This window comes from Cavia porcellus, unplaced genomic scaffold (genome assembly GCF_034190915.1).
Source record: "Cavia porcellus strain 051 isolate PalLab524CR breed Dunkin Hartley unplaced genomic scaffold, mCavPor4.1 scaffold_32, whole genome shotgun sequence".
Taxonomy (NCBI): domain Eukaryota; kingdom Metazoa; phylum Chordata; class Mammalia; order Rodentia; family Caviidae; genus Cavia; species Cavia porcellus.
The window spans coordinates 38,398,107-38,424,947 of NW_026947515.1; the positions used below are offsets into that span (position 1 = coordinate 38,398,107).

General features: G+C 43.0%; 1 protein-coding gene across 10 annotated transcripts in view; it reads left to right on the top strand.

The window, feature by feature from the left end:
* The window catches only part of Myh10 (myosin heavy chain 10), a 120,996-nt gene that overhangs the window by 40,329 nt on the left and 53,826 nt on the right, over positions 1 to 26,841 (top strand). For 5 of the 10 annotated variants that reach the window (XM_063241903.1, XM_063241908.1, XM_063241904.1 and 2 more), the window contains 7 exons: positions 3,852 to 3,944; positions 16,928 to 16,991; positions 19,312 to 19,434; positions 21,138 to 21,281; positions 21,536 to 21,631; positions 22,765 to 22,883; positions 23,715 to 23,867. In XM_063241903.1, coding sequence (XP_063097973.1) covers positions 3,852 to 3,944; positions 16,928 to 16,991; positions 19,312 to 19,434; positions 21,138 to 21,281; positions 21,536 to 21,631; positions 22,765 to 22,883; positions 23,715 to 23,867 — 792 coding nt within the window. The remainder of the gene's footprint in view (positions 1 to 3,851; positions 3,945 to 16,927; positions 16,992 to 19,311; positions 19,435 to 21,137; positions 21,282 to 21,535; positions 21,632 to 22,764; positions 22,884 to 23,714; positions 23,868 to 26,841) is intronic. The other 5 variants (XM_063241905.1, XM_063241909.1, XM_063241910.1 and 2 more) reach the window with 1 other exon arrangement.

The following is a 26,841-nucleotide window of genomic DNA, read 5'->3' on the forward strand; positions in this document are numbered from 1 at the left end:
CATGTGTTTGCTGTGCGCAGAGTTCCCCTCCTGCCTTCCCCAAGTGTATTTTAGTACCATTCAAATGGTCACTTGATGCTTTTACAAGTGTCAGAAGAACACTGGCTCTCACTTTTTCATCTCTAACTCACATAGGAATACTTGGCCACGTGGTTGGGATAGTCACATCCTGGGGTGTCCTGTCCAGAGATTACTTCTCTCTGCCTGAACCCCCTGTCCATGGCTTGCTTACCCCATTTTAAGAATGATCAGTCATGAACGTCACAACACTTAAATAAGTAAGCTTTAAACAAACATTCGCCTGTGAGTCGTTGGTGAGTTTTTGAACCAAAGTTGTTTGACTTCGTGGCCTGAGTGCTTGCCAGCCACCTGCAGCCATGGCGTCCTTGCTCCGTCCTCACGGTTTGCCCTGAGAGTGGGTCACAAAGCCTCCGTGCAGTGCAGCGTTGGAGTAGATCTGAAAGTGGTTCGTTTCTGAAACTTGACCCTTCCCTGAGAATGATCCCTTCAAGCCAGGCCACCTGCCTCCGAGCCTTCCGGATTCCCTTGCGGATGGCTTTGTCCCTTTCCCTGGCCTTTGTGCCGTGCCTTGAACCAAGACTAGCCAGCAAGTGACAGATGCAGAAATCAGAGCCTGCCACATGAGAACAAAGTGGTTCCAGCACGTGTTTGGCCGTGGCCTCCTGCTTTTGATTCTCCTCTGGTGGTCAGTACCGCCTGCACTTTACCTTGCCAGGCCTGCAGGGTACAGCATGGTCCCTGACCCTGGCCCTTTGCAGGCTGACCTGGAGTTTTGCAAGAGGGATGTATTTCTTAACCATTTCAGACTCACCTTACATATCAGTCTGCAAGAATACAGTGTACACTATCCAGTAAACACAAAGGATATAGTTTTCGCCATGATCAGTAACTCTTGAAAGCATTATAAAATTCAGAATAATTAGTTTTTAAAAAAACTCAGTAGTCATTGCTACTTTTCTCTCCTCTGTTCTCAAAAAGAACGTGTCTCATAAGTACAAACCAGGGCCAGGCTGGTGGCAGGCCCCTGTAATTCCAGCTCCTTGAGAAGCTGAGGCAGGAGGGTCAGGAGTTCAGGCCAGAGTGAATAATTTAGTGAGACCCTGTCCCAAGGAGGGTCAAGGGTACAGCTTGGTGGTGGAGTGCTTGCCTTGAATGCACAGTGGGTTCATATTTCCAGTATGGAAGGAAAATAAAAAAGAAACTAGGGCCCTTGCCCTTCCAGTTCTCATAGAAAGGTAACTTGATTCACTCTTCTCAGATGGTTTATAAACATCTTTATATTTTGGTTAGGAGATGTTAGCACAATTTTGTCTAATTATGGAATTACTCAACACAGAAATGATCCCATTTCTTGCTAATTTCTTCATTGTAGATCATTGTTGTGTGTTTTATAGTATTGACTTTATGTCAAGCTTTTCAGGATGTGTCAGTTTTTGAGATCTTTATTTGATCTCATAAATGTCCCGATCCATTAGGAGGAAAGTAGTAACGTGACCCCATTAGCGCAGGAGATACGCAGCAGGGCCGGAAGTGCTGGGGCCACAGCTGAGATGGTGACGGTGAAGACCCCTCGCCCGGCCTGCTGCTGCCCTCACCAGCTCGTCCTCCCGGCTCAGCTAGAACGTCACGGGCGCTCTCCGTCGCTCATGCAAACATTTGCAGGGCATCACTTTCCCTAGTAGTGACTGAGCTAGCTATAGGACATATAAAGAAGGGACCGAATCAGCAGAACACACACACACACACACACACACACACACACACACACACACACATACACACGCTGTGGGGAGGAGAACAACAGAGTAAGAAGGTGAACTAAAAGAATCCTTGTAGTCACTGTCTAGGGAACATGAAAATGAGACACTTTACTTGCAGGAAATGAATACCTGGGGGTTTTGTTGTTGTTCATATGTCATTGATGGCGAAGGTTCCTCCCCTCCGCCTCACTTGCCATACTGGGGATTGAACACAGGACCTCTGCATTGAGCTGCATCCCCGGCATCTCCCCGTTTTTGCCCAGGCTGTGCTCAAATTTGTGACTTCCTGCCTCAGCCCCCCCTGCTGGTATTACAGGTGTGCACCACCACACCTGGCAGAAAAACGTCTTACAGCGAGATTAGGAAACTCTTCTGTTTATGATGTGGCGGGATAGCATGTAGTTGTTAAGAGGCTCGTGTTTTGCGACCCTTGATTTAATATGTTTAGACATTCACACTTATCGGAACATCAGTGTCTTTCTGCCATCTTACATTCTGATCCCACAAATTGAGTTAGGTTGTAAAAAGAGAAGAAGAGGGTTTTGCAACACCGTGGGCTTTGTAAAATGTTAGCCTTGGGCGTGCTGATGGATGTGACCTTGGAGAGACAGTGTGTTCTGTCACAGAACAACTCACAGCACACGGTCTTAATGATTACACTGAGCCATTAAAACTGGGTCAGGACACCACATCTAAGCAGGTTGGGCAGCGTGTAAAGCTTCAGAGAGATTTATATCAGTAGTCTTGTAAGTGTCTGTAAGTCAATAAACTGCGAGATTCACTCTTCAGGGAGGAAATTATCTAATTTCCTGAAAGTGAAGTGTTCGTGTGTAGTGAGTTCACGGGGCCCAAGCTGGTTTCAGCTGGATCCTAACTAGTTCCAGACTGCAGTTGAGACCCGTGGCAGTGGTGCAGTCCACATGAAGGTGACAAGAGCGTGTCCCCTTGCAGTGTAAGGATCTTGGGGGACACGGCCCTACCTTTCCAGCGGGATCCTGAGCCAAGATCTTCGCTTGGTCTCTCGGGTTCACTGTCCGTTAGGAGGGCGGTCACATTGTAACGTGTATTTGTCCCACTTTTGGAATTGATGGGAATACCGTGAATACATCTCAAGACAAGTGACCGCTAACTAGAGAATCTTACGTGAGGGTCTCTTGTGCTCTGAGAATTACATTTGCTAGTGGTACCTCTGTTTCTTTAGGTGTAGACTACTGTGGGTATTTTCAAACACAGGAATAAGGTTTGTGTTTAGAAAAAGCAGATTTATTTAAGTCATAAAGATAGTTCTAATACTACATTGCAGAAATACAGCATCACATCCTAGTACTTTTCTCAGACGGAAATGAAACCCTGCTTTCTTACAGTTTCCTATTGTGTTTTCTAGTGAAACATTTGGTAATATACTCCCATCCTTTATTAGTAAAATGCTTGGCCTGATTTGCATGTAAGTGAAGTGCTACAGGATACTTTGTACCAACCGCATTGTGCTTAGCCTTGTCCAGCTGATCAGGTGAGGACCTCGCTGTCTCTGCCTGGCTCTGCAGGTGGAGGTGGGGCCGTTGTTCTGTCTGTGCTATTGAGATATGGTGTGAAAGCCTCTGGAAAAACAAAATCCTGCACCAGCCAGCACAGTGGCAGTTATTAAATCAGCCACGTTAATCTTTCAAACAAGGCAGAGTAAAAGTACATAGAAATGTTAAGGATTAATATACTCTTAATTGAAGTCATGCTAAATTTAATTTTGTGGAACCCAGTTGATTTTGTTTTACTTTTAAAATTCTCTGCCTAATTTATGTGAGTGTGTTTAAATGGACCATTTGTGACATTTTCTTCGTGCGATTACTTTCTGGACACCAAAGTTTTCCTTTAGCAGAGCTGTATCCTAATCAGGATCGAGAACCTAGAACAGCTGCTTCCTGGCAAACAGCATTGAGGCACTGAAGAGGAGGGAAAGTGTGTGGGGTTTTCCTTTTTCTTTCCTGAGGACTGGAATAAAATCACTAGACTGACACACCTGTTTTTATTTATGTGTATGTGTACGTGTGTGTGTGTGTGTGTGATGTCTTTTAGGGGGAACTTGAACGGCAGCTTTTGCAAGCAAATCCAATTCTGGAATCGTTTGGAAATGCGAAGACTGTGAAAAACGATAACTCATCTCGTTTTGTAAGTTTAAAAGCACGGAAGCTTTTGTCCGATTTCTAACTAAATGTCTCCTATGCTTAAGCAAATGAATTTATTTTCTTAGATTTTTAGGAAGAGATTATTAAATACTGTAAAAGTTTCTAGCAGCCACATTCTAAAAAGAAAAAAGCAGTCTGAAAGTAGTTTCAATTGTATTTATTACATAGAGATACGTGATTCTATATACTTAGATGGACATGTAACTACACAGCCTCTGTGCTCTGGCTTCTTGGTGTCTGATATTATGGGTTTGGCGTGGCGGTGAAATCACAGGCGTGCTGAACCTACAGCGTTGCAACAGGCTTAGTAAATGCTCAGTGAACAGCGCTGGCGTTAGGTAAGGTAAGCCGTCCACGTCTGTGGGGTGTGCACTTCAGAGTACTTCTCCTTCCGTTTTTTTCTTAGCTATTTTAACTCCTTGAAAGCTTTTCTGTCCCTCTCTGCCCGACTAGCTCTTCCATTGATCTGAGTTCCATTGATCTTATTAGTGTTCAATTACTTTATTAGGTTATTCAGTTTGATTCTATTTTTTTCCCATCCTCTAAAATGTTAATAAAAATCAAGGAAGCCAGGATAGAAGAGACTTGATTTTAACAATTCTTTGGAAATTTTGAGGAATCTAGTATCATGCGCTATACCTTTTAGAACCAAGCTAATAATAGTCATGGTGCACATGTTAAATTTGTGGTCAGATGATTTCAGGAGTTAGTGGCAGGACCAGGTTCAGTTGTCACATTTTACCCACTATGCACAAGGTAAGTAGAAAACCTTCTGTATCAGTTTCTACCTATAACAAGAAGCCACCGACTGGGTGGGTTGGACAGTGAGATCTGTCTCTCCACAGTTCCGGAGGGAGGAACCTGGAATCTGTGTGTCAGCGCACGTGTCTTCTGCTGCAGTCTGTCTCCTTGGCTTGTAGCTGGTCATGTTCTCGCTGTGTCTTGCCGTGATCTTCCCTCCGTCTCCAATTTAAAGGGACGCCGGTCTCTTAATTAGTGCCCCTCCTCATGACCTCAGTTTAGCAGCTCCTTCTTTAAAGACCCTTCCCAAATACGGCTGCATCCTGAGGCATTGGGAATTGGGACTTCAGTCTGTGACCCTGGTGGGGCATCATTCAGCCCACCTCCCACTCAGAGGCAGCAGAAGCAGAAGCACAAGAGGTTTCCCAGTTCTGTGAGAAGGGGAGATCTGTTGGCTTGGAATAGTCTTGGTTCTTAGTAAGATAATGTGCGAAGATGTACTTCGCCCGGGTTCGGTTAGTGATTACTTTAGTCTCCTGCGTGCAGAAGTGAGGTGAGGATATGTCTGTATCAGGAGGAGGCACATCTGTGGCTTTGCATTTACGGAAGGTCCAGGGAAACCCAGCTTCTCCTGTGCTAGGATCATCGCTGTTGAGTCTGAGGCACAGTGAAATCTGGAGCCCTTCCCACTGCAAAGCCCTGTGTTTAGCGGCTGTGTCCCGGGCCAGGAGAAGCATGAGCTCCCCACTTTGGTATGTGATTCTCCACAAAGATTTGCAAGGACTTCTTCATGGAAAATCCTTTATTTTACCACATAAATCGAGTTACCCATCTACTCTGACCTCCCCCACAACCACACTCAAGCTTCAGGGGAAACATTTCATCTTGTGCCTAGTTGTGTCATTTTTGCCTGGAAGAGATAAATTGCTATTAAACTATCATTTGTATTCTTTGCTAAAAGTGCAGTGCTTCTTCACTAAATGGTAAGTTTCTATAGCTGCCGGATGTGTTTTCACTCATTATTTTTGCGTTTGGGACAGATGCTGTTCTGTATTAACTATCTATTGCTATGTAATAAATGACCCTCAAACCTAGTGACTTAAAATATTCATCTCACAGTTTCTGGATGTCAGAAATTGAGCAGCATCTTAGGTGCTAATTCAGGCTCTCGTAATCATGACATGGTTGGTTAGAGTGGTGGTTACGGAAGCGACTGAGGCCAGAAGTTCTTTTCCCGAGCTTGCTCAGGGGCCCCAGTTCTTCATAGCTGCTGGCCGGAGGCTGTGGTTCCTCAAGGCACTGACATCTCCACAAGCTGCTTGAGAATCCGCAGGATATGGCCACGGACTTCTCAGAGCAGGCGATGCAAGAGAAAGCCACCTAATGTTCCTCTCTCGTGTTCCCTCGTTACACCAGCCCAGCCTGACAGTATGTATGAGAGGACCTTGCAAAGGGGTGAGTGCCAAAGATGGAGGTGATGGACCCCATTTTAGACTAGTAGTACTACCCGTCCTTAGAGAGATCATCATTGTCACCTAATTGGCATTCCTCTTGACGGGTCTTAAATACAGGTTCGCAGGGAAGCTGGCGGAGTCTGGAGACATTTTGTATGTTCAGCTGTGGGGAAAGGCAGTGGCCTGAGACTGCCTCTGGCCAGGAGAGGCCAGGGATGCTGCTAAACAGTCCACAGTGCATAGGACAGAGAATCTTTCGGCCCCAAATGTCAGTTATGCTGAAGTAGCAACGCTCTGCTCTAGAGCATTCCTTCAAATTATAGCCCAAGCTAAGATGCTCACATTCTGTAATTTAGCTGCAAAGTAATCAACAAGTTTCCTTAATGCCTTTTGTGCATTCTCTTCCAGTTGTTGATGTAAGTGATTTTGGTAGGACCCTGCCTCACATTCTGCTGGAAAAATTTCAGAGATTATTTTTTAGGCAGTCTAAAGCAGCACAAGGGGAGGAGTTAAGCAGTCCTCTGTTCTAAATTCTTACCAAGCCCTGTTTCAGCTGAGGTACTGCCTTCCAAAGTGTTCACATTATTTTAAAAGCCTGTGGGCCAGGAACACAGCTCAGTGGCACAGTGCCTGCTTGGCAAACACAAGGTCCTGAGTTTGATTCCAGTACCCCCAAAATAAAAAAAAAAAAATTAAAACCTCTAAAGGTGGTATTTATAGAAAGCTGTATGTAAAAGACACACAAAGACTGATCTTCATTTTCATAGGAAGAAAATTTTGATTGCTAGTATTCTTAGACATAATAATATTCATTGGCTATCATGAAGAAATCAAACAATTACAAATGCTGGAGAGGCTGTGGGGGAAAGGAACCCTTCTCCACTGTTGGTGAAAGTGTAGACTGGTGCAACTGCTGCACCAGGAAATCGGTGTGGAGATTCCTCAGAAAACTAGGGCTTGAGGTCCCATTCAACCTATTTGTTGCCCTTCTGGGTATCTTCCCAAAAGAACTGAAAACATCATACCACAGTGATACATGTGCACCTATGTTTATAGCAGCACAGTTTGTAATAGCCAGATCTTGGAAACAACTAAATGCTCATTGACTGAAGAATAGATAAAGATGTGGTATTTTTATACAATAGTGTACTACTCAGCCATAAAGAAGGATAAACTGGGGACTTTCAGAGGTAAGTGAATGCAACTTGGGAATATACTCATTGGTGAAATAAATAAGACACATGTAAACACGTGGGAGAAGCTGAAAGAAAAAACATATATATGTATATAAAAGAAATAGTTAAGATAAAAGACAACTATTCATTCAACCAAGAAGCAAAGGTATCTTCAATTTGTTGACTTGTGGTTTTTTAATCTTAAAAGATCAATGCTTATTGATATAGATAGTATTTTTTAGAAAAAAATAGCTAAAGGCATTAACTGCACAGTACTAAAACAAGTAATTGATTTTAATAGTTTCTTTTTTTTTTTTTTTTTTTGTCTTTTTCGTTTTTATCGGTACCAGGGATCGAAACTCGTGACTGCCTGCATGCAAGGCAGGCGCTTATGCCGCTGAGCTAAGTCCCCAGCCCCGATTTTAATAGTTTCATAAAAATTATTAATTCTACCGATTGAATACTGTTCGGTTAAAGTATCCCTTAGGTATTTCTCTGTGGGTATTGCTAATACTTTGGTCCTTCATGGGCTTGAAAATAATGAATATTGACTCATTTTTCTCAATTACATTGTGAGTAATTTTGATTTTTTTGTTTGCTCAGTTCAATTAATTATTAAACATCTATTCTTTGCTAGGCAGCAGTGGTGCTTAATTAGCATCTCCACTTAGATACATAGTAGCTTTCTCAAATTTAATATATCCTAAATGGAAATTTTTCTTCTTTCAAAATTTATTCCTTTATGTGATGCACCAATAAATGATGCTATCAAATTACTGAGTTGCTTGAGCTTAAAACAAAATGAAAACAGAGGTAAAAACCTGTGAAGGCAAAATACCTTGGAGTCATTCTTGATGTGGCCTTTTTTCCATGGCCTGTGTCAAGGTTAACAGCGAATCCGTGAGTTAGAATTATGTTTCGAATCCATCCACGTTTCTCCTTGTTTCTCTCTCCTAGCTACCTAGTTAAATCCAAAACCCTATCTGCGTGGTTTCCTGTGTCTCCCTCTTGCAGGGTCACGTATATTTCCCGCATATACCACCACAGTCAGTAGCTAATCACCTTGCTTATGTATCTTGATCTCCTACAGGAGGAACCTTCCTCCCATTTTCTCAGGTCTTAGGGCACTGACATGCATAGTAGGCGTGTTACCGGATCCATTTAGTTAGAATATGGTAGCCTGCTGTGTGTTAGACATTCTTCTAGTCCTAGAGAGTGTATCCGTGGGCAGAACAAAAGCCAGCAGCTCCACAGAACTCAACCTGCATTAGGGATTTAACTCTTGCAGTGTTTCTGAGCACACACCTTGAGGCACGGTCGCACTCACCCTCTGCTAGGGCCTCAGACTGTGCGGGCCCAGTTTTGAGAGCGCAGTAGAGGTCGTACGAGGCAGTGGCTTTCCGCAGAGGGGGCCTTGGTTGGGACTGGTGTCGTCACCCTAGAAGGAATAACGGAGTGTTTAAACAATGGCCGGCGCGTACGGTGACATCCATGTAGTCGTCGTTTATAAGCCATGTGCTTGCAGCGAAAATATTTGAAACTATAAACTCCATAAGCTTTAGAAGCCATTTGGTTCTGCTTCTTTGATCTGATATAGATGACTAATTTCCTGAAGAATATCATTTCTTCCAAAGATGCCAGCATATGGTTTGTGTTACAGGGGATTCTTTAGGAAAGCATTATCCGTATGAAAATAATCATTCACAGTTAGTCCCGTTCTGTTTATGAGAAGTAAAATGTGTTCCAGATGGAGTGGATTTATGTCAGAATGAATCTCTCATAATGAAACTTTAAAAACAGGGACTTCAATTTCAAAGTGATTGTTTGGATCGGCAGATACATCTCCCCTAAGAAAGTTTTAGCAAGAATCACTTTCTCCATTTGCACAAATCCTCTCCGCACAACAAGCTTTTCCCAGACCGACTTATGCCGACTTGACTTGATAGTTTCCAAGTATTACAGGCCTTCGGTGGATAATTAGCCCCCTCCAGTTAGACCTAGGTGAAGGTTGTAGGTATCCTCCCTCTAATTTGACTCCCAAATTACAATGAAAGCAAGTCACAATTCTGTTCCCTCACCTGGTGATTAGCAGGCAGCCACTAAGTGCAACACAGCCCAACTCAACTACTCTGTCCAAAGCTGGCCCTGAGTGAGGCAACAAACAACCGCAGAATTCAGCCTGAGTCACATGAGTAGCATCCTCCAAGCCAGCGGCTGCGCAGCTGTTTGAGAGCGAGACCTGCAGGAGTGGTCCCGCAGCTCCGTCCCCTGGCTTGTGGGAGCGGGGGCCTCAGGAGGGCCGTCTGTGTGTGTGTAACCAGCCTCTGTCTCTTAACACCACTCAAGTTACCCTGGTAATTTCTAATATCCATTACGCTAAGTAACAAGGCCATTTAGTTCATGCGAATTAGTCACTTACTAATAGCAAAGCTTCTGGTGTGGTTTGGAGATTAAGAGAACCGAAGCATTTAAGGGAGCCATCTGGCCTTTGGATTAAATGCAGCCTAATGACTCCTGGCGTGGGTTTACACGAGCGCTGCCTCGGATGATGATGATGAAAACTACACGGAACACACGTGACCGCCTAGCTATGCCAAGGTGTTTCAGAAGTCAGTTACAGCTCGTGGAACCGCTGTAGATAGCACGAGCGGAAAAGGAAAAATATTTTCAGCATATGAAATAAAGCTGCATTGTTCCTGTATTTAAGTTGCTAAGAATTAACCAAGGTTAATTACTACAAATATACTTTAACTGTTCCAGAAAACTGATACCAATTTGGAACAAATAAAATTTCTGAAACTTAGATAATTTTATTCCTTTGTGATATCAAAATATCAAATATATCCTTTTGCACATTTTAAATGCAATTGCTAGCAGTTTATGTTTTGGGCCTGGCGCTGTAGCTCAGTGGTAGGGCACTTGCCTAGCATGAGCCTCTGAGTTCAATCACTAGTACTAGAAAAGTAAATAATTTTTAAATTTTTGTTTTACACAGAGAGGGGATTTTTAGTGTTCTTGCTGTTCAGAACACTTAGAGTAATTCATTTCTTGATTGGTACAATCAAGATGTGTATCCCTAATTAATATGTAATGTATTTATCATAGTTTTGGTTTTTCCCTTGTGTTCATTGGTGGAACTCCAGTTGAGTGCGCCAAGTACCTTAATTTGACCTTCGTGGAAATCAGATGTGGAGCGCCATTTTCAGCCCAAGTATTTTCACATAATGTTGAAAAGATAAGGGGCCACTTAAAACCAAAGCTTTCTATTTGCTTTTCAGTTTAGTCTATATTTGTATTCTCTTAAAAAACGCTAGTTCTAAAAGAATATTTATTCTATATGTGAGAAGTTTTTTAGCTTACACATTTTATTCCCTGCCCCTGCCCCGCTCCTGAAGAATGAAAAGTCACTTTTTTTAACTATACAGATTCCTGGCCATCTCACACTGACGTCCTGTCATGTCCTGTGACCTGCTTCTTACCCAGTTTGCCCTGGTGTTAAACATTAAAAGGACGATTTAAATCCTAGAGTATTTGGTGGTATTCAATGAAACGTTGCTTTTTGATCCTGAGATTTCATTTTATTTTATTCTCAAACTGACTCCAGCTTGGAAAATACAATATCTCAACAGGAACACCCTTTAGCTTAGAGAGCTAATAATTTTCAGAGTGTTCATTTTGTTAACTCTATTAAAATAGACTGAATTGTAGGGCTTTGGCTTACTATGAAGATGTCTTAGTTACTGTGTGTGCTGTTTCCAGAGGTTAGAGAAGAAATGGAAGGGGCCCGCACCGCTGCCCTCCTCCTCCACTGCAGCTCCCGCGTCCCCAGCCCTTCCCCACTGTGCCCCTCTTTCATGTCCCTGTGCCTGCTCTTGAACCCGTGATGTTCCTTGAGCTTTGCTACAGTGGCTAGAGCACTGTAGGGGCTCTGCACCCAGTTCTGAAGAAGGACATTTTGGCTGGGGAAGTCAGAGGACCACACTACACTCTGGACACTTTGCTTATTTATCCAGATAAGTGATTGTATGTCTAAATTACTTTGGGCCATGTCTTCATAGGTTACCTATTCAGAAGGCTAAAACCTTAATGTCCTGCTTCTTTTTGACTGTAACATTCTTTTCTATTTTATAATCTCTCCTGAAATAAAGAAAAAAATAAAATTACTAAATAGAAAAGGAACAATTCTTAAGTTCAAAGGTATCAGTGTAATAATATTATCTTATTGCCCGAATAAGGAATTTATTTTGCTTGGCGCATTTTGACCTTCCAGATTATCCGAGGTGGTAAAGAAAAAGCACTAAGTGCAGGTGGGTGAAAGCTAGGAGTTCCTGTTACTGGATGTAACAAATTTTGCAAGTGAAATATTGTCTTAAGTAAGATTTAGGTGATCCCGTATGATTTTGATCAGCCTTGCTGCGGTGTTAAAATGAGAGGCTTGAGAAGGAATTTGCTTGGGAAGTTCTTTTAGTAGTGTATCTTTTATAGCTTTGAAATAATAATATTGCTTCTTGACTACTGTCTCTTAAAATAGCAGTTCTTAATTAACTCAGCGAAGTATTGTATAGACGATACAGCTGTTTAAAATTTATAAAGAATTTTAAACCTCACTTAAACATCAGGACTTAATTTTAGCTTTTGAGTTTCTTTTTGAGCAGCTTTAACTGTTCTTGTGGTTTAATAGTTTAACTTTATTTTTAGGGGTCTTCCCAAGAACAAAGACAAAGTGTGCTTATTTTTAAAATAGAATAAATTTATTCTCTTGTAATTACCATATGAAGCCACTGGCCCATTTTATAAGTCTTAGATACTATAGAAAGTATTAGTATTAGTGATCTACTTTATTTCCTGTATCTTGAAACATTTTGTTTTTTCATCATCAAAGAAACTGGTTCATCATTTTTGTCACTAATTGTCAACTATGCTAAAGGAAAGATTAAAACAATAAAAATAAAAGAATTGTCTGGAGGATGTATGGTGACTATTGCATCAGCCTGTAGCTTGCTTGTTGTCGTGCCTAAACCATCGAGAAGAATAATGACACATTTGTGAAGTCTACTTTTAGCTTTCAGTGGTTCTCTGATGAATGAGAAATTTCCATTTTCTCCCTGTAATAGTAAGAAGAAAATTGGCAGAGGAAAACACTTCACAGGTACGGCATTAGGCAAACCGGAAGGTTAATGCACAGGGGCAGATAATACTGTGCGCTCTCATAATGGGGAAATTGAGTCCATTAGCAAAGTGTGGGATTGATTTTTCAGATGATAGCCTACAATTTTGTCAAACTCCAGAGTAATATATATTTATGAGGACAGAAAGAAACATGGCATTAACATCCTGTTAGTCAATCAGTAGCAGGGCTGCTTTATTTAGTAATTTGCAACAAGAACCTAGACCGTTTGTTTTGCTAGAAGGACACCTGACGCTATCTCCATCTCGAGCGATGTTTGTGCGTCAGAGCGTGTGTCTTACAGCTCAGATGCAGACGAACCCTGAGAGCAGGCGATACATGAAAGTTAGAAGGAAATGATGATGTGGGAATGAAAAAATTGGTTGGATTGACCATTCTGGTTGGTGTTTGTCAATCTGAAAATGGCAGTGTTTTACAGTTTCAGAACAATAAAGACTTTTCCTCTTCCCAACGTTCTGAGCATGCAGAAGTTGCGTTCCGACAAAGGAAGGGAGCACTGTGACAAGAGAGGACCCATCGGTGGAGGCAGTGCAGATCCTGAGCTGCTAACCAGCTAACCTGCGCTCCCAGGACTGGGTCTCCTAACAATAGTGACTGTCGATTTCCCTGTAACTTAGAAGTTGAACTCAGATTTCAGTGTATCAAGAATCACTGCTCTTTAGAGTGGTTTAGTTATAAACAAACCTAAAAATAGATAAGACACAGACATTCCTTTTCAATTATGATTTAGCTTCAAACAAGTAAGGCGTGTAATAAAGTCAGACTGCTGCCCCCGGGTGGCACTGTCCCTGTGGAGCTTTCACTCCTGTGTGTTCATATAGTGCCCTCCACGCCACCCCCTCACCGCGCTGGGTGTAGTGTTCTTCAGGTGTGAGAGAGCTCAGCTTGAGCTGGGGGGCAGCAGGGCAGCATCTCTCAGTGGTATTACTGCATTATCTTTGTAAGGGTGTTATTTGTTCAAAAGTAATATTTGTATGATGTCACAAGAGCCTATTGCAAAAGGGGGAAACATGCCCTCCCATTATAAAAATAAGTTCAAGGGCTACAGTTGTAGCTCAGTGATCGATTGCTTACCTAGCATGTGCAGGACCCTGGACTCCATCTCCAGTACCACAAAATAACACCCAAAGACAAAAATCCAAGTAAAACTTAGAACGCCCCCAATGTGAAACTATCCAGGGCAGCACATTGTTTTATGTGGCTCCTAACTGATAGGTTCTCTAGAAGGAAGTGCTGAAAGCTTGGTTCTGATGACCTCCTGATGGCGGCTCGCAGGACAGCTGCCCCTGGAGTGTGTATCAGTTCCTCACTGACTTTGGTGTCGTGAGATCAGTTTTCTCCAGGTTAAGGAACATTGTGGGTGTTAGTAACGCACACCCTGCTTCCTCTCAGGGAGTCCAGCGTGGTCACACACTCGGTCATGTGTGTTAGACCCTAGTCACAGTGTCTTCAGATTTGCCATATATTTTGATGTCACATGATCATAGTCTGGCACAAATGCCTTCTTTCTTCTCTCAGGAATTGTGGTTTAACCCCCGTGGTGTAGTGGCACCAGGAGCGGAGCTTTAGTGGAAGGCACACCCGTTAGGACGGTGGCACGAGCCTGCGTATGTCAGGCTCCCCTGTGTGTCTCTGCAGAGTAAAGCTTTTGGACACCAGGACGGAGAGTGTCTGTATTTTTTGGTGGGGACAGTCTGAGGGGCACTTAGACAAGGCGAAGGAGCACCAGGGAGCTTAAGAATCCATTATTCTTCCCCGTTCTTCCCCCTCTTCTCAATCTCTTGATCCCAGTTCCCCCCGAGACCGTCTCCTGCTATTCTCCATCTTTTGTTTTGCTCTTTATTTTTACTGAGTTTCTCATATAAGAGAAACAGTGCCGCTTCTGTGGGTAGCAGCGGGTAGCAGCTCCACACAGAACAGAACGTAAACATGTACTGTAGACACACACACACACACACACACCCCTCCCGCAAAAAAATAAAGAGATCAAGGAATGAAAGGAGGGAAAGGAAAAGGGGCCAAAAGGGCTAAAGTGTGGTGACGCTGTGTGCCTTGATCTTCAGAGAATGGCCCGGGAGCGTTTCCCAGAGCACCAGTCACAAGGCGTGGTCACTGTCACTGTTCTCTGATTATTTCCGTATGATATTTTTTAGAAATAACAGCATTTTTACTATTTTCTTTATTAACTTCTACTTGTATTGCATTAAAAATAATAAAGATTATAGTTTAGAAACTTCAGTGGTAGCTTCCCCAAACTGGCCACTCTTACGCGCCGGAAAACAAACATACTTGAAAGCGTGAGAAGGGGTCTAACACGACGGGTAAAAGCGCGGACAGGATACAAGAATATAAGAAGCCGGTGAACCTAACGGTTTTACTTTGATCCCAAAGGAGTGTGTTTAGTATGTTGTAGTAAATGAAGGGAGTAGAGGTGGACGTGTGTTTGAAACTTTGGATCTACCTAGGGAGCCCTGAGATGCTCCCTGACTGTTCATTGGGGGTTAAATTTCATCCTTCACAGTTCAGAGAGTGCAGATAAATGTGTATAGTCCATTCCCTCCTCCTCCCCAGCCCTGAAATCACTGATCTGTCCTCTGCCCCTCTAATCGTATTGTCTTTAGAGTCTGGAGGAAATAGTCATCCTCTGTTCATGCTTTACATCCAGCCTCTTCCCGCAGCGTGTTACTTACTTGGTGGCTCGATCCACACTGCTGAGTTAGTTCCTCTGTGTCCACAGTGTCCCGTTGTATGAAAATACTAGAGTTTCTGTGTTCATTCGCCAACTGATAAAATTTGTTTCCTGTTTGGGCTGTTCAAGTGGCCATGAGATATTTAAGCAATTCTGTGGACATGGGCTTTCATTTCTCTTAGATAACTAACTAGAAGTGGCATTTCTGGATCATGTGCTCACTGTTTAGCTTTTAAGAAACTAGCAAGCTGTTTTCCATAGTGGATGTGCCGTCTTGCATTCTCCTCAGATTGTAGGAGAATTCTGGTTCTTCTGTATCCTTGCTGGTCTTTCTTGAAAATTGTAGCCATTCTATGGCTATGTTTGTGCCTGTTTTAATTTTGATTTCTTTAATATCTCATGATACTAAGCTTTTTTTTTTCCTCTTTGGGAATTGAACCTGGAGCTTTTACAGTGACCTGCGTTCTTTGTCCTTTTTACTTTTTGAGACGTGATCTCACTGATTTGCTCAGGCTGCCTTGAGCATTTTCCGTATACTTTTGACCATTTGTTTATCTGTTTTGATGAGGTATGTGACCAGTTTCTAATTGGGTTATCTTATATGTGTTTTGCGTATATTCTCTCCTACTCTGTGGCTTTGCATTTTCTTTATAATGCCTTTTTTTTTTATACCGGGATCAAACACAACCTTGCACTTGCCAGGCAGATGCTTATACCACTGAGCTAAATCCCTGGCCCTCTTTACAATGTCTTTGACACAGAGATGTAGAAGTTTTAAATTTTGATGAATACAGCTTGTCAATTTTTAATTTTACGGTCTATTCCTTTTGAATGCTAAGAAATCTTTAACTTATGATTGTAGAGATTTCTTTCTGTTTTGCTTGAAAAGTGTACAGTTTCTTGTTGTTTGTGGTTTCATTTTGTTTTGGAGACAGGGTCTCACTGTGCAGTTCAGGCTGGCTCGAACCTGCGGTGATCCCCTTCCCTGTGCCTCCCAAGAAGCTTATGGTTTTAGTCTGTGGTCTGTTTCAAGTTAATGTTTGTATATTGTGCAAGGACCTAGATCCATTTTGTTTTGTTTTGCCTATTTTTTAAAAAACCGTAAATTATCTCGGCACCTTTGTTGAAAATGAACTAGCCTTACCTGTGTGGTCTATTTCTGGAATCTGTTCTGTTCCATGGGTCTGTGTCTCAGTGCATATACTGATAGCACACTGTCCTAAGGAGTTTATAGCTTTTTGAAATCACATAGTAGAAGTTTTCCAGCCCTGGTCTCACTGCTAACCTTGTTATGTGATACAATTATGATCTTTTTATCTTTTCTCTCTTTTTTTTCCTTGCATGGATTTCTATTTTCCTAGGACTCTGTCCTATTCACATTTTCAAAATCTATCAGAAGACTAGATATAGTGTTTCTTTAAAGCTGTTACACTGTCTCCTATCTCAGATTATTTAGAAAAGCTTTTTAAAGGTTCTAAATGACTAGTGCTCAGTACTTTGCTTTAGTAGACAGCATCTAGTTTTATTGTGTGATACTTGGGAAGATGGTCTATTCTGTTGCTGGGTTGTTCTCTTTTGTTCTTTCTTTATATTGGAGGCAGTATATGAGATCCATTTCTGTAGCAATTCATAGATAGCCAGTGGTGTACTTGTGTTAGTATTTTATTGTAGTGTTCAGATCTTCTATGTCCTTATTAACTTTGTTCTTTTTCTTTTCAGGGCAAGTTTATTCGGATCAACTTTGATGTAACTGGCTATATTGTTGGGGCCAACATTGAAACATGTATCCTTTTTCATAGTCATGTGCTCCAAGCCGATGGGTCAGTTAAGTCTTGCAGCTTATAGCAGCCTTGGTGATGTCACTCCTGTCACCCATGTTGTCACCACAGGCATCGCTGCTTGTGCAGGTGCCTTCAGCTACTGAATATTAACTCCGATGTGGTGTGGATATTTCCAGTGCTGTTTTAAAACTAGGCCATAACATATATGCCTGGGGAGATAGGGCGTTGCACAGTGTCTGTGTGGTACAGGACATTTAGATGAACGTTACCTGCAACTGTTCTTCAGTCGTGGTTGCTGGGACACAAGAGCCAACAGCCACAAGTCAGGAAGAGCGATCTGCTTTGGCTCACAGTGTGTGGCGCTTTTAGTCCACACTCAGCTGCTCCGAGCCAGGGCCACGTAGCAGAGCAGAAACAGCTGATGGCAGAGTAATCACAGGAAGAAGGACGGAGACGGACCCTGTAGACCACTGTCCCAGTGATCCAGGCCTCACCCGCCAGTGTCACGCCTGTGAGCAATGAGGCTTTGGGGAGCCATCTAGACATAAACTAAAACAGCCACCATTGTGTTCACCCATGTTTTGCCATCTGCTTCTGATGTTAGTAGGTTAAACATGTACTCAGTAAAACAAGTCTAAAAAATTACTGTTAAAATAATTTCAGATAGTGCGTAGTAGAATAAATTAGAGGAAGAAATAAAATGCCAGATCTCTAGAAAACTCCTAGGAAATGTCACAGGCATAGACTGGCCCTAAGAAACAGCAGGTACCTATAAAACAGATTGGACTAGACATACCATAAAACAGCAAGCTTCTGCATGATAGTGTCTCAGTGAGAAAGCACATGGGGAGAGCTGGGGATTTAGCTCAGTGGCATAAGTGCCTGCCTTGCAAGTGTGAGGTCATGAGTTTGATCCCTGGTACCAGGGGAAAAAAAAAAAAGCACATGGGAGATAGTTCTCTGACAAATAGTCTCCAGCGATAGAAATACATTTGAATCACTTGGGTGAGGGTTATTTTGAAGTTTTAAATCTGTGGTAGTACGTTGTGTCTGTAAATACTTCGAAAGCAGAAGGATGGGGACAGAAACACTTGAAAATCACAGGGGAGTGAAGCTACGGTTTTAACTTTCTTCATAGAAGCGAGTTAAAGCATCATCCTTGTGAATGTATCTCTCACTGTGTGTGGAGGATGTGCTTGGGATCATCTGACTTAAAATTCAGGCTGTGCGGCACAAACAGAATCCATCCCTTTGGAGGCCCAGGGAAGGCTTGCCTCCAAGCCTACAGTTGTCTTGCAAAGCAGTGAAAGAGATATGGGAAAGGCCAGTGTGCCCGTCAGCCCACGGACCCTCCGAGGGCTTCCAGAGCATCTCACAGTGGCCCGAAATGCACACGAGTCTGGACTGTAGCTGCTGCCTGCACTGGGCTCTGTCCCCGAGGAAGTCCAGGCAGGGGTGTGGCAGCAGGCGGTAGGCGCTGACCCCAGTGATTCTTCACACTGTGCAGGAGGCCAGCGCTCAGGGAGGACTCTGAGGTGCCGGTGTGCAGGTGCGAGCACAGGGCTTTCAGTAAGGGCTGCAGGGCAGAGCAGTCGGGCCCACGCGTCCGGAGTCAGCACGGTGCTCAGCCCTTGCTCTCCCAGTCAGTAGCTGTGTTATGTTGCTTTATTTCTTTGTGTTTTGGTTTTCTTTATAAAACTGTGTTGATCTGGGCATTGTAAGGCTTCCCTTGTGTTAAGCAAGTGTATTTCTTTAATAACATTTTACAGTTCCTTGCACAGTACTGTGTTCTTCAAATGGCACCCAAATCTGGTTGAAAGGGGTGGTCCCTCCCAGCCAGTGGTTGTAGATTAGTGAGAAACATAAATCCTATATATTTTATTTTTCACATAAAAGGACAAGTCTATAGAATGGCTCATTATAACATAATTGATAGCCTGGCATGGTGGCATATAGCTGTAATCTTGTCAGTCAGGAGCCTGAGGTAGGAGGATTGCCATGGGTGCAAAGCCAGCCTGATCCTTACAGCAAGACCCTGTTTCAAAAAAGCTTTAAAAAATCCAGGCATGGTAGTGCACGCCTGTAACCTCAGCATTAGGGAGGCTGAGGCAGGAGGATTGCTCAAAGTTCAAGGCCAGCCTGAACTGCATAGTGAAACCCTTCTCTCAAAAAATAAAAACACTAAGAATGTTATAAAGAGTCTTTAAGAAAAAACTTTTATATATGGTAAGTGTTAGAGAAAAACATTTTTGCAAATTAAATTTGTGTAGACACTGAAAAGGGATCTTTTTATAACACCTTAATCCTTAACCATATGCTCAGACCTTCTGGAGAAATCTCGTGCTGTCCGTCAGGCAAAAGACGAACGCACTTTTCACATCTTTTACCAGTTGCTGTCTGGTGCAGGAGAGCACCTGAAGTGTAAGTGCAGGGCATTCGGTTCAGGTTCGTTTGAATTTCGTGGTTAGTATTGAAAATCTTTACACATATTCCCCAGATCGCTAGCTGTTTAAATCATGAAAATGAAAACAAAATTGAATTTCCTTGCCATGTTGTAAGTACCTTGTCGTAAGTGACAAGTTGTTATATATCTTTTGTACTTTTCTTTCTTTAAAACACTTTGAAGTAGAAGACAAATGATGTATTTTTGTATGAACGTGCTTCAACTGTTAGATATAGAAAAGAAAAATAAATTGTACAGTAGAATAATAAGTATTTTTATGCCTAGATTTCCAACTAAGTATATATTATGCTTCCACTAGTGCTAGAAAGCCAGCGGTAGATGTCTGTCTGTCTGTCTGTCTGTCTGTCATGAATCACAAAGACTGGGAGCTTAGCTTGGGTAGGCTTGTGAGGGTGAGGATTTTGCTGAGTCAGAAATAGAAGAGAAGGTACACAACTTTGCAGTCTCTTCTGAGTTTCAGAGTCAATGTTGTTGCTGTGTGGTTCTTACGTGGGCCACCTAGGTATTACAGTAAATGCACCTACAGTAAAGCTTCTGTGCTGTGAAGTCTAGTCTTCGGCTAACTACAGGCATCTGAAAACATCAAACCCTGAGGTTAATTAGAGACAGGCCTTTCAAGGGGCAGAGACGCAGTTATTTTGAAGAAGATCATCCCAGTGTCAAAGGAATGAAATCCTCAGGCTTTCAGACAGGCCAGAACTCTGCATAGGCGTGAATCAAAAAAGGGTCAGTTAACTAAAATCACACCATACTTAAAAGATGTTAAATGCGACATAGTTAAAAATTAGGAGACAGAGTCAGGCATGAAAGTGCGTGCCTGTAACCCTAGCACTCTGAGAGGCTGAAGCAAAAAGATTTCAAATTCAAGCATACCCTGGACAGCCTAGCAGCTAAGATCCTATTTCAGCATTTTAAAAAGGGCTGGGGATGTAGTTCAGTGCAAAACTGCTGAGTTCAATCTCCAGTTCACCTTTAAAAAAACAAGATAAGTACAATTTGCAAAAATACTGTGCAGGAGAACCTAAGCCGCTACAGGGGAAGCGGGGAGCACATTTGCATGTCTATTAGGGAAAAGTAGCCCTGCATCCTTGTGCATCATTTAGGACACTTGTCGAAAGAGGACATTCTTACTTGATGGCCTCTTCAGCCAGTGGTGGCTGGTGGTATCCACTATAAAGTCTCTCTTTCCTCATCACTAAAGAACAGATCACCACCCAGCCAGCTGGCTTGGAGGGCGGGGTGTGGCTCAGAATCAGAAAGCACCCCTAGCATACACACACAATCATGATTTAAATCAACGGTTAGAGACGTGTTTGGCCCATATCCTCACGTGTGATGTAAGCCACTTGATAGGAATACAGACTAGGAGTCTCAAAAGAGTTTCTTCAAAAGACCCCTGAAACATCTGAAAACAAGTTATCTGGAAAGTTCCCATCACTTTCTTCCTGTTGAATTTGAAATGTAATGTACAAACGACTGCCCCGAGAATTCTCTGAAGGTTTTTACACTTTTCACTTAGTTCTTCATGGGGAGTTGTGCATGATTGTGTGTTTGCACAAATATATACAAAGGAGGGATGGCTGTGGCTGACGGGCGAGCACCTGGTGTTCTATGAGATGTTAGTGGGTACTTCACTGTGGTTATGAATATTGACTGAATCTTACCACATTGTGTTTCCTTTCAGCCGATTTACTTCTCGAAGGATTTAATAACTACAGATTTCTCTCCAATGGCTATATTCCTATTCCTGGCCAGCAAGACAAAGATAACTTTCAGGAGACCATGGAAGCAATGCACATAATGGGCTTCTCTCACGAAGAGATTCTGTGTATGTGTGATTTCCCCACGATTCCCAGCCTCACTCTGATAACGTTTGTACCTTTGGGGTAAATAATCCAAACTAGAACATGATTGGGGAGCTAATTAGAACTGTCTTCGCTTTTGTGAAATACTGAAGATGACATATCTTATCAAAAAGTTGTAGGTAGCCAAGTTTTATCACAAAATAAGTTAGATTATGTCTCTACTGCCTTTTGATTAAATATTTTATTCATTTTGTTTTTTTGTTTTGTCAATATGAAGCCATGCTTAAAGTGGTATCTTCAGTGCTGCAGTTTGGAAACATTTCTTTTAAAAAAGAGAGAAATACTGATCAAGCTTCCATGCCGGAAAATACAGGTAAACCGATAAATACTGATTTTCATTTCTGTTTTGGTGGCTTCTCTCCAAGATCATGTGGCTGTACAGGTGTTTCCCCAGGGACTCGCCCAGCATGACAAACCCCCATGCCGGTGTGAGGGTCCACCCGATTCCTCAGGAAAGGAAAGGGGAGGGGAGGCAGGGCTGCGGGGTGCTCTGCTTTGCATGGAGGAGGCCTTGGGAATGGAGGGCAGGGAGCCTCACACAGGTCACCTGGAAGGGAGCTGTCGAAACAGACTCGGTGTTGCCTAATTCACAGCTGGTCCCCAATTTAGGGAGGTTTGAGTTAAAAACCTGTGGGCTTTGTGATGGGGTGAAAGCCCAGGCCATTGGAGTGTTTCCTTCAGTGTAATGTTCAGTGGACTACATGAGTTCCTGTGTGCTTGATCGTAAGATGATCTTTGTGTTAGACACCTTTGCCCAGCTGTAGGCTAATGTAGGTATTTGAAGCATGTCAAAGGCAGCCTAGGCGAAGCTGTCAGGTTTAGTGTGTTAGTACTAAATGTGTTTTGATTTAGGATATTTTTCAGTTTACAATCAGTTTATTGGGACATAACCCCATCATAAGCTGGATTTTTCAGAGAGACGGAAATCTAGATTTTAATATGAAATCTTGTGGTTTTGAATGTTGAAAAAATATTTAAATTTAGACTGTATGACTTATCCATGGTACCTGCCCCTCTCCTGTGTCGGCCTTCACTTTCTGACAAATGTAGTATCTGTCACTGAGTCAAAGTGCTAGATTGGCACATGGGCCTGCCTCCCCCATGTGGCTTTTACGATTAAATCAGACTGGCATGGAATTCATTAAGATTTAGATAAGAAATGCATTACTGTTTGGTTCTTAAATCTCAAAACAACCCCTAGGCAGAAGAGGACCAGGTCGCTCTGCTAGAGATCATGGAGGTCAGACACTGCCTCGCCATCTTTCACAGCCTAAAATGGGCATTTACTAATCTGGAAGTGTAGAGGGTAGTTTGTCTAACTTCAAGGCTTTTATTTAATTACTTCTTAGTACACCGTGCAGATTGCTAGGGCTTTGCAAGTGTCGGTTGAATGTTGTGATGAGATCCCGAGCAGCAGTGGAGTACCTCGCGGGTTTCCCGTTTCAGTTGCCCAGAAGCTGTGTCACCTGCTTGGGATGAATGTGATGGAGTTCACGCGGGCCATCCTCACTCCCCGGATCAAGGTTGGGCGGGACTATGTGCAGAAAGCCCAGACCAAAGAACAAGTAAGTTCAGCGCTGATTGTTACTACGGGCTCGTTTGACCTAGCCAGGGCCTTTTGATCCTCTGATTAATATGTAGCAAACTAAGTCTTGGAAAATCCTATTGCATGAATGTTTCCTGTTACCAAATGAGCCGTTTTTGAAGTATATTTACTTTTTCTTCCCCAAGAATTTTAAAAAGTAGTTTTTTTGAGTAAATTTTGAAACGTTTCTGCTTGGCTGGACAAACAGAAGGGTGGCCACCTGTCCTCTCTTCCGCCTAGTGTAGCATTAGAAACAGGGTCACTGGGCGTGGTGGTGAATGCCTCTAATCCCAGCTCCCCGGAGGCTGAGGCAGGTAGAAGCTGAGTTCGAGGCCAGCCTGGGCTACAAAGTACCTTAAGGCTTATCTGACCTGCAGAGTGTAATTGTCTCTCAAGAAGATAAAGAAAAAGAAAGAACGAACGAAGGAACCTGACCAGTTAGCTGTGGGCTGGTTTAAGAGAGCCGTTCATGGCTTTGGCCAGGCGTGTTGGGAGAGCTCCCTTGGTGGCAAAGGGTGGCTGAGCCAGCTGACAGGACTGTGCCACTCAGAACCCTATCAACCCCGTGTGGTGGGGGGTTTGTTCTTCCTTCCTGGGTTTACCCAGCCTCTACAGTGATCATGCCCAGTTTTTATTTAATTGGGCTAATAGTGCCATCTGTGGACGTATACGGTAAACCAAGACCTGTCTAAGCAGGAAATGCCACTTCAGGTTTTTTGAATGTTGTGTAACGTCAAACCGCTATGTAACAGCTATTCATGCTTTGCTGAGATTGTTTCTGGGCTAAAAGGTGACTGCTATCTAAATACAGGCGGATTTTGCAGTAGAAGCATTGGCAAAAGCTACCTACGAGCGGCTCTTTCGCTGGCTTGTTCACCGCATCAACAAGGCTCTGGACAGGACCAAACGTCAGGGAGCATCTTTCATTGGGATCCTGGATATTGCTGGATTCGAGATTTTTGAGGTATTCCCACTTCTCTCCTTCCTTCTGCTCTTCTTTCTTTAAACATTAAGGTTCACCGTGTACCAGCCGGTTATCATGACAGGTGAGCAGGTGTGGCCCCTGCCATTCTGGTACGGTGGGTGGCAAAACCCAGGTTCATGAATCTGTGGATAATGCCAGGAAGGATGCCGCGATCGGATAAGCTAGGAAGGCCACAGCTGTCTAGAGAAGGCCAATCTCGAGGGATGAGAAAGAATTTTGAGGGTAGACTGCGTCACTGGTCTGACAAGATCTGTCCAGATACCTACTGGAGGCAGAGGTCAGCACAGCTGCAGTGGGTTTGCAGAGAGACTGATAAAATTTTGATCTCCTAAAAATATAAGTACAGATTGAGATAGAAGTTATGTGTATTAGGCTAAGTATCAAATATGTGGCCACTTGAGTGTGAAGTTGCCTTTTTTTAAAGTAAAACCTTTAATACACAAGGGTTTAGGGTAAAAAACTGATCTGATACTGGGATATGCAGTTTCATCTGCTGATCTGCCATTCCTGCTCCAAGAAACTGTTTTAGTGTTTACTGCTTTGTAACTAATTTGAGAAATCTTGAAAGGTGCCTGGGTGTAGTCAAAGATGCATTGAAAAAAAAAAAGACCCCCTTTCCAACTGCAACAAAAACTCTTAGAATATCAAAAAATAAATTTTAAGCCAGGTGTGAAGCTAAAGCAGGAGAATTCTTGTGAGTTCAAGGTCAGTCCGGGCTACATGGTGAATTCAAGCCTGAACTACTTAGTTAGACCCTATCTCAAAAAAAAAAAAAAAAAAAAAATTAAAGAAGGCATGGGCAAATATATTTAAGCAGGATCACAAGCTGGAGCCCAGCCTGGGCAACTTAGTGGTTTAACAAGGCCCTGTCTACAGATTTAAAAAGACTGGGGAAGTGGTGCGTTGTGAAGGCCCCGGGTTCAGTCCCCAGTACCACAAAAAGAGAAGAAATGGGCCGTCTAGATGAAGGCGATGTACAGTGCTACTGCAAAGAAGGAGGAAGAGGTGAGCCCTGCTCTGGATGCAAAAGGCATCATAAAGGCATAAACCGTCAAAATAGCTACCTGAAGGCATAAACCTTCAAAATTGCGTGTAGTTGTTTAAAACTTTCTAACAGGAATTTTAAGCAGTAGAAGGGACTAAGCAACCTTGTTTTAAATTTAGTTTGAAAAATAATAAAAATAAGAAATCAACAATAAAATACAGAAAGAGTATTTAAGAACCAAACATTAAAAGAAATACAGCTTAATAGAAATATACAGATCAAAAGATGATTGTAAATAAAGAAACGTGTTTACCATGAGGAAGGAAATCCTTGATTAATGTTCACCACTCGGGCTGGCTCACTTGGCTCACAGGTGTTTATAGTGAATACTACACATCCATATAGAGCTACTGCCCCGTCCCAAAAGATTACCTATTTCTTGCATCTGTCTGGAGATACTGACCTACGCATTCTCAAATGTGTGCAGAATTTTAAAAACTTCATGTACCTCGGAGTCTTCCTATGTTAGTACACACATTTGAGAATGCGTAGGTCAGTATCTCCAGACAGATCCAAGAAATAGGTAACATGCCTCACATGGGAAGATCAGGTAGGGAACTGAACTGAGCCTGACTTCAGTGCAGCTGTTCATACATTTTAAATTTTATACCATGATCTACTGTAAAGTCTTTTGAGATGGGGCAGTAGCCCCAGGGGAGAGTGTGTGCTTGGCATGTCTAAGGTTTGAGCCCCAGCAACACAAAAAAGGTAATCAGTTGTTTTAAAACACAGTTGGAGTTTGTGACCTAAATATGGAAGAAAAGTAGAAATTCATTTAAAAAAATACTTTAGTCCAAACTAAATAAGTAGTGAAATGTTATAGTCCTAAAGAGAGCTAAATCCATTTCTCTAAACATGACTAAGCCCAGTGGGGCGGTCTCTGAGTATTCAGGGGCTGCTCTTAGGTGCCAGCTGGGAAACACAGTTGAGCAGGGCAATCGCCGGCCCTGCCCTCCTGTGTGACCTCCTTCTAAAACAGTGCATGAGCTCCATCGGGTGCAGAAGATCAGAGTGGCTTTTCCAGGCCATAAATCTATTCCTTGGAGATTGATTGAGTCCTCTCTAATTGAAAATTGCTTTTTATAATGAAACAAGGTTATTTATGGGTCCTATCCATGTGAACCAGGAGTGCACTTGTATATAGGATGATTGCTTTAAGAAAATCCTACCTATTCCTCCATCCATCCGTCGGTTCTTCCGTTCAGTAACACAGTAGAAAGTGGGACGCAGGTCACGCGGGAAGAAGTGGCCGGGGAGAAGAGGCTCCCGCGCTTCTAACGCGAGCAGTGCGGTTTCACCTTCGGCACTGGCCAGGGTCAAACGTTTGGTGAGGACAAACCGGATAGAAAAGCAGCTGAGCGCCTCATGCCTAGCGAGCACCACTACGCCCTGGGGATTTACTTTACGATGACTTTTTAGTTGATTTTTCCTGCTCTCACTCGGGAGCGCATCCTCAGCGTGAGGAGAACGGGGCGGAACCAGCTGCACGCTCACACGCGTGCCCACCTTCCTGCCCCTCGGGCCTCCCCAGGTCTTTTTCTCCCCTCCTCCGCTTTCTCACTCATTTATTCCTTCAATTCTATTCTTCCCCATCCACTAGAAGAAACCAAATAGTTTTCTTTGTGAGTCCCTGCGCTAGCATGCATCTCTAAGTGTAGCGTCTCATTTTCACAGCTCAGTTACGTGTTGAGCATCTTGTTTCATCTGTTCTCTTTTTACCTTTTCAGAAAGGGCTGTGTGGGGTGCGAGTGACAGATTGGGGACCCTTTCCTTGGTGTGGTTAGTCACTGTCATTAGGTAGACCCAGTAATGGTGATGGTAATGAATGATTGTCCCTGAGCTCTCCAGATAGCTAGCTGGTCAGCTCTTCCCGTCCTCCCTGCTCTGCCCACGTGTGGACAGTGACTC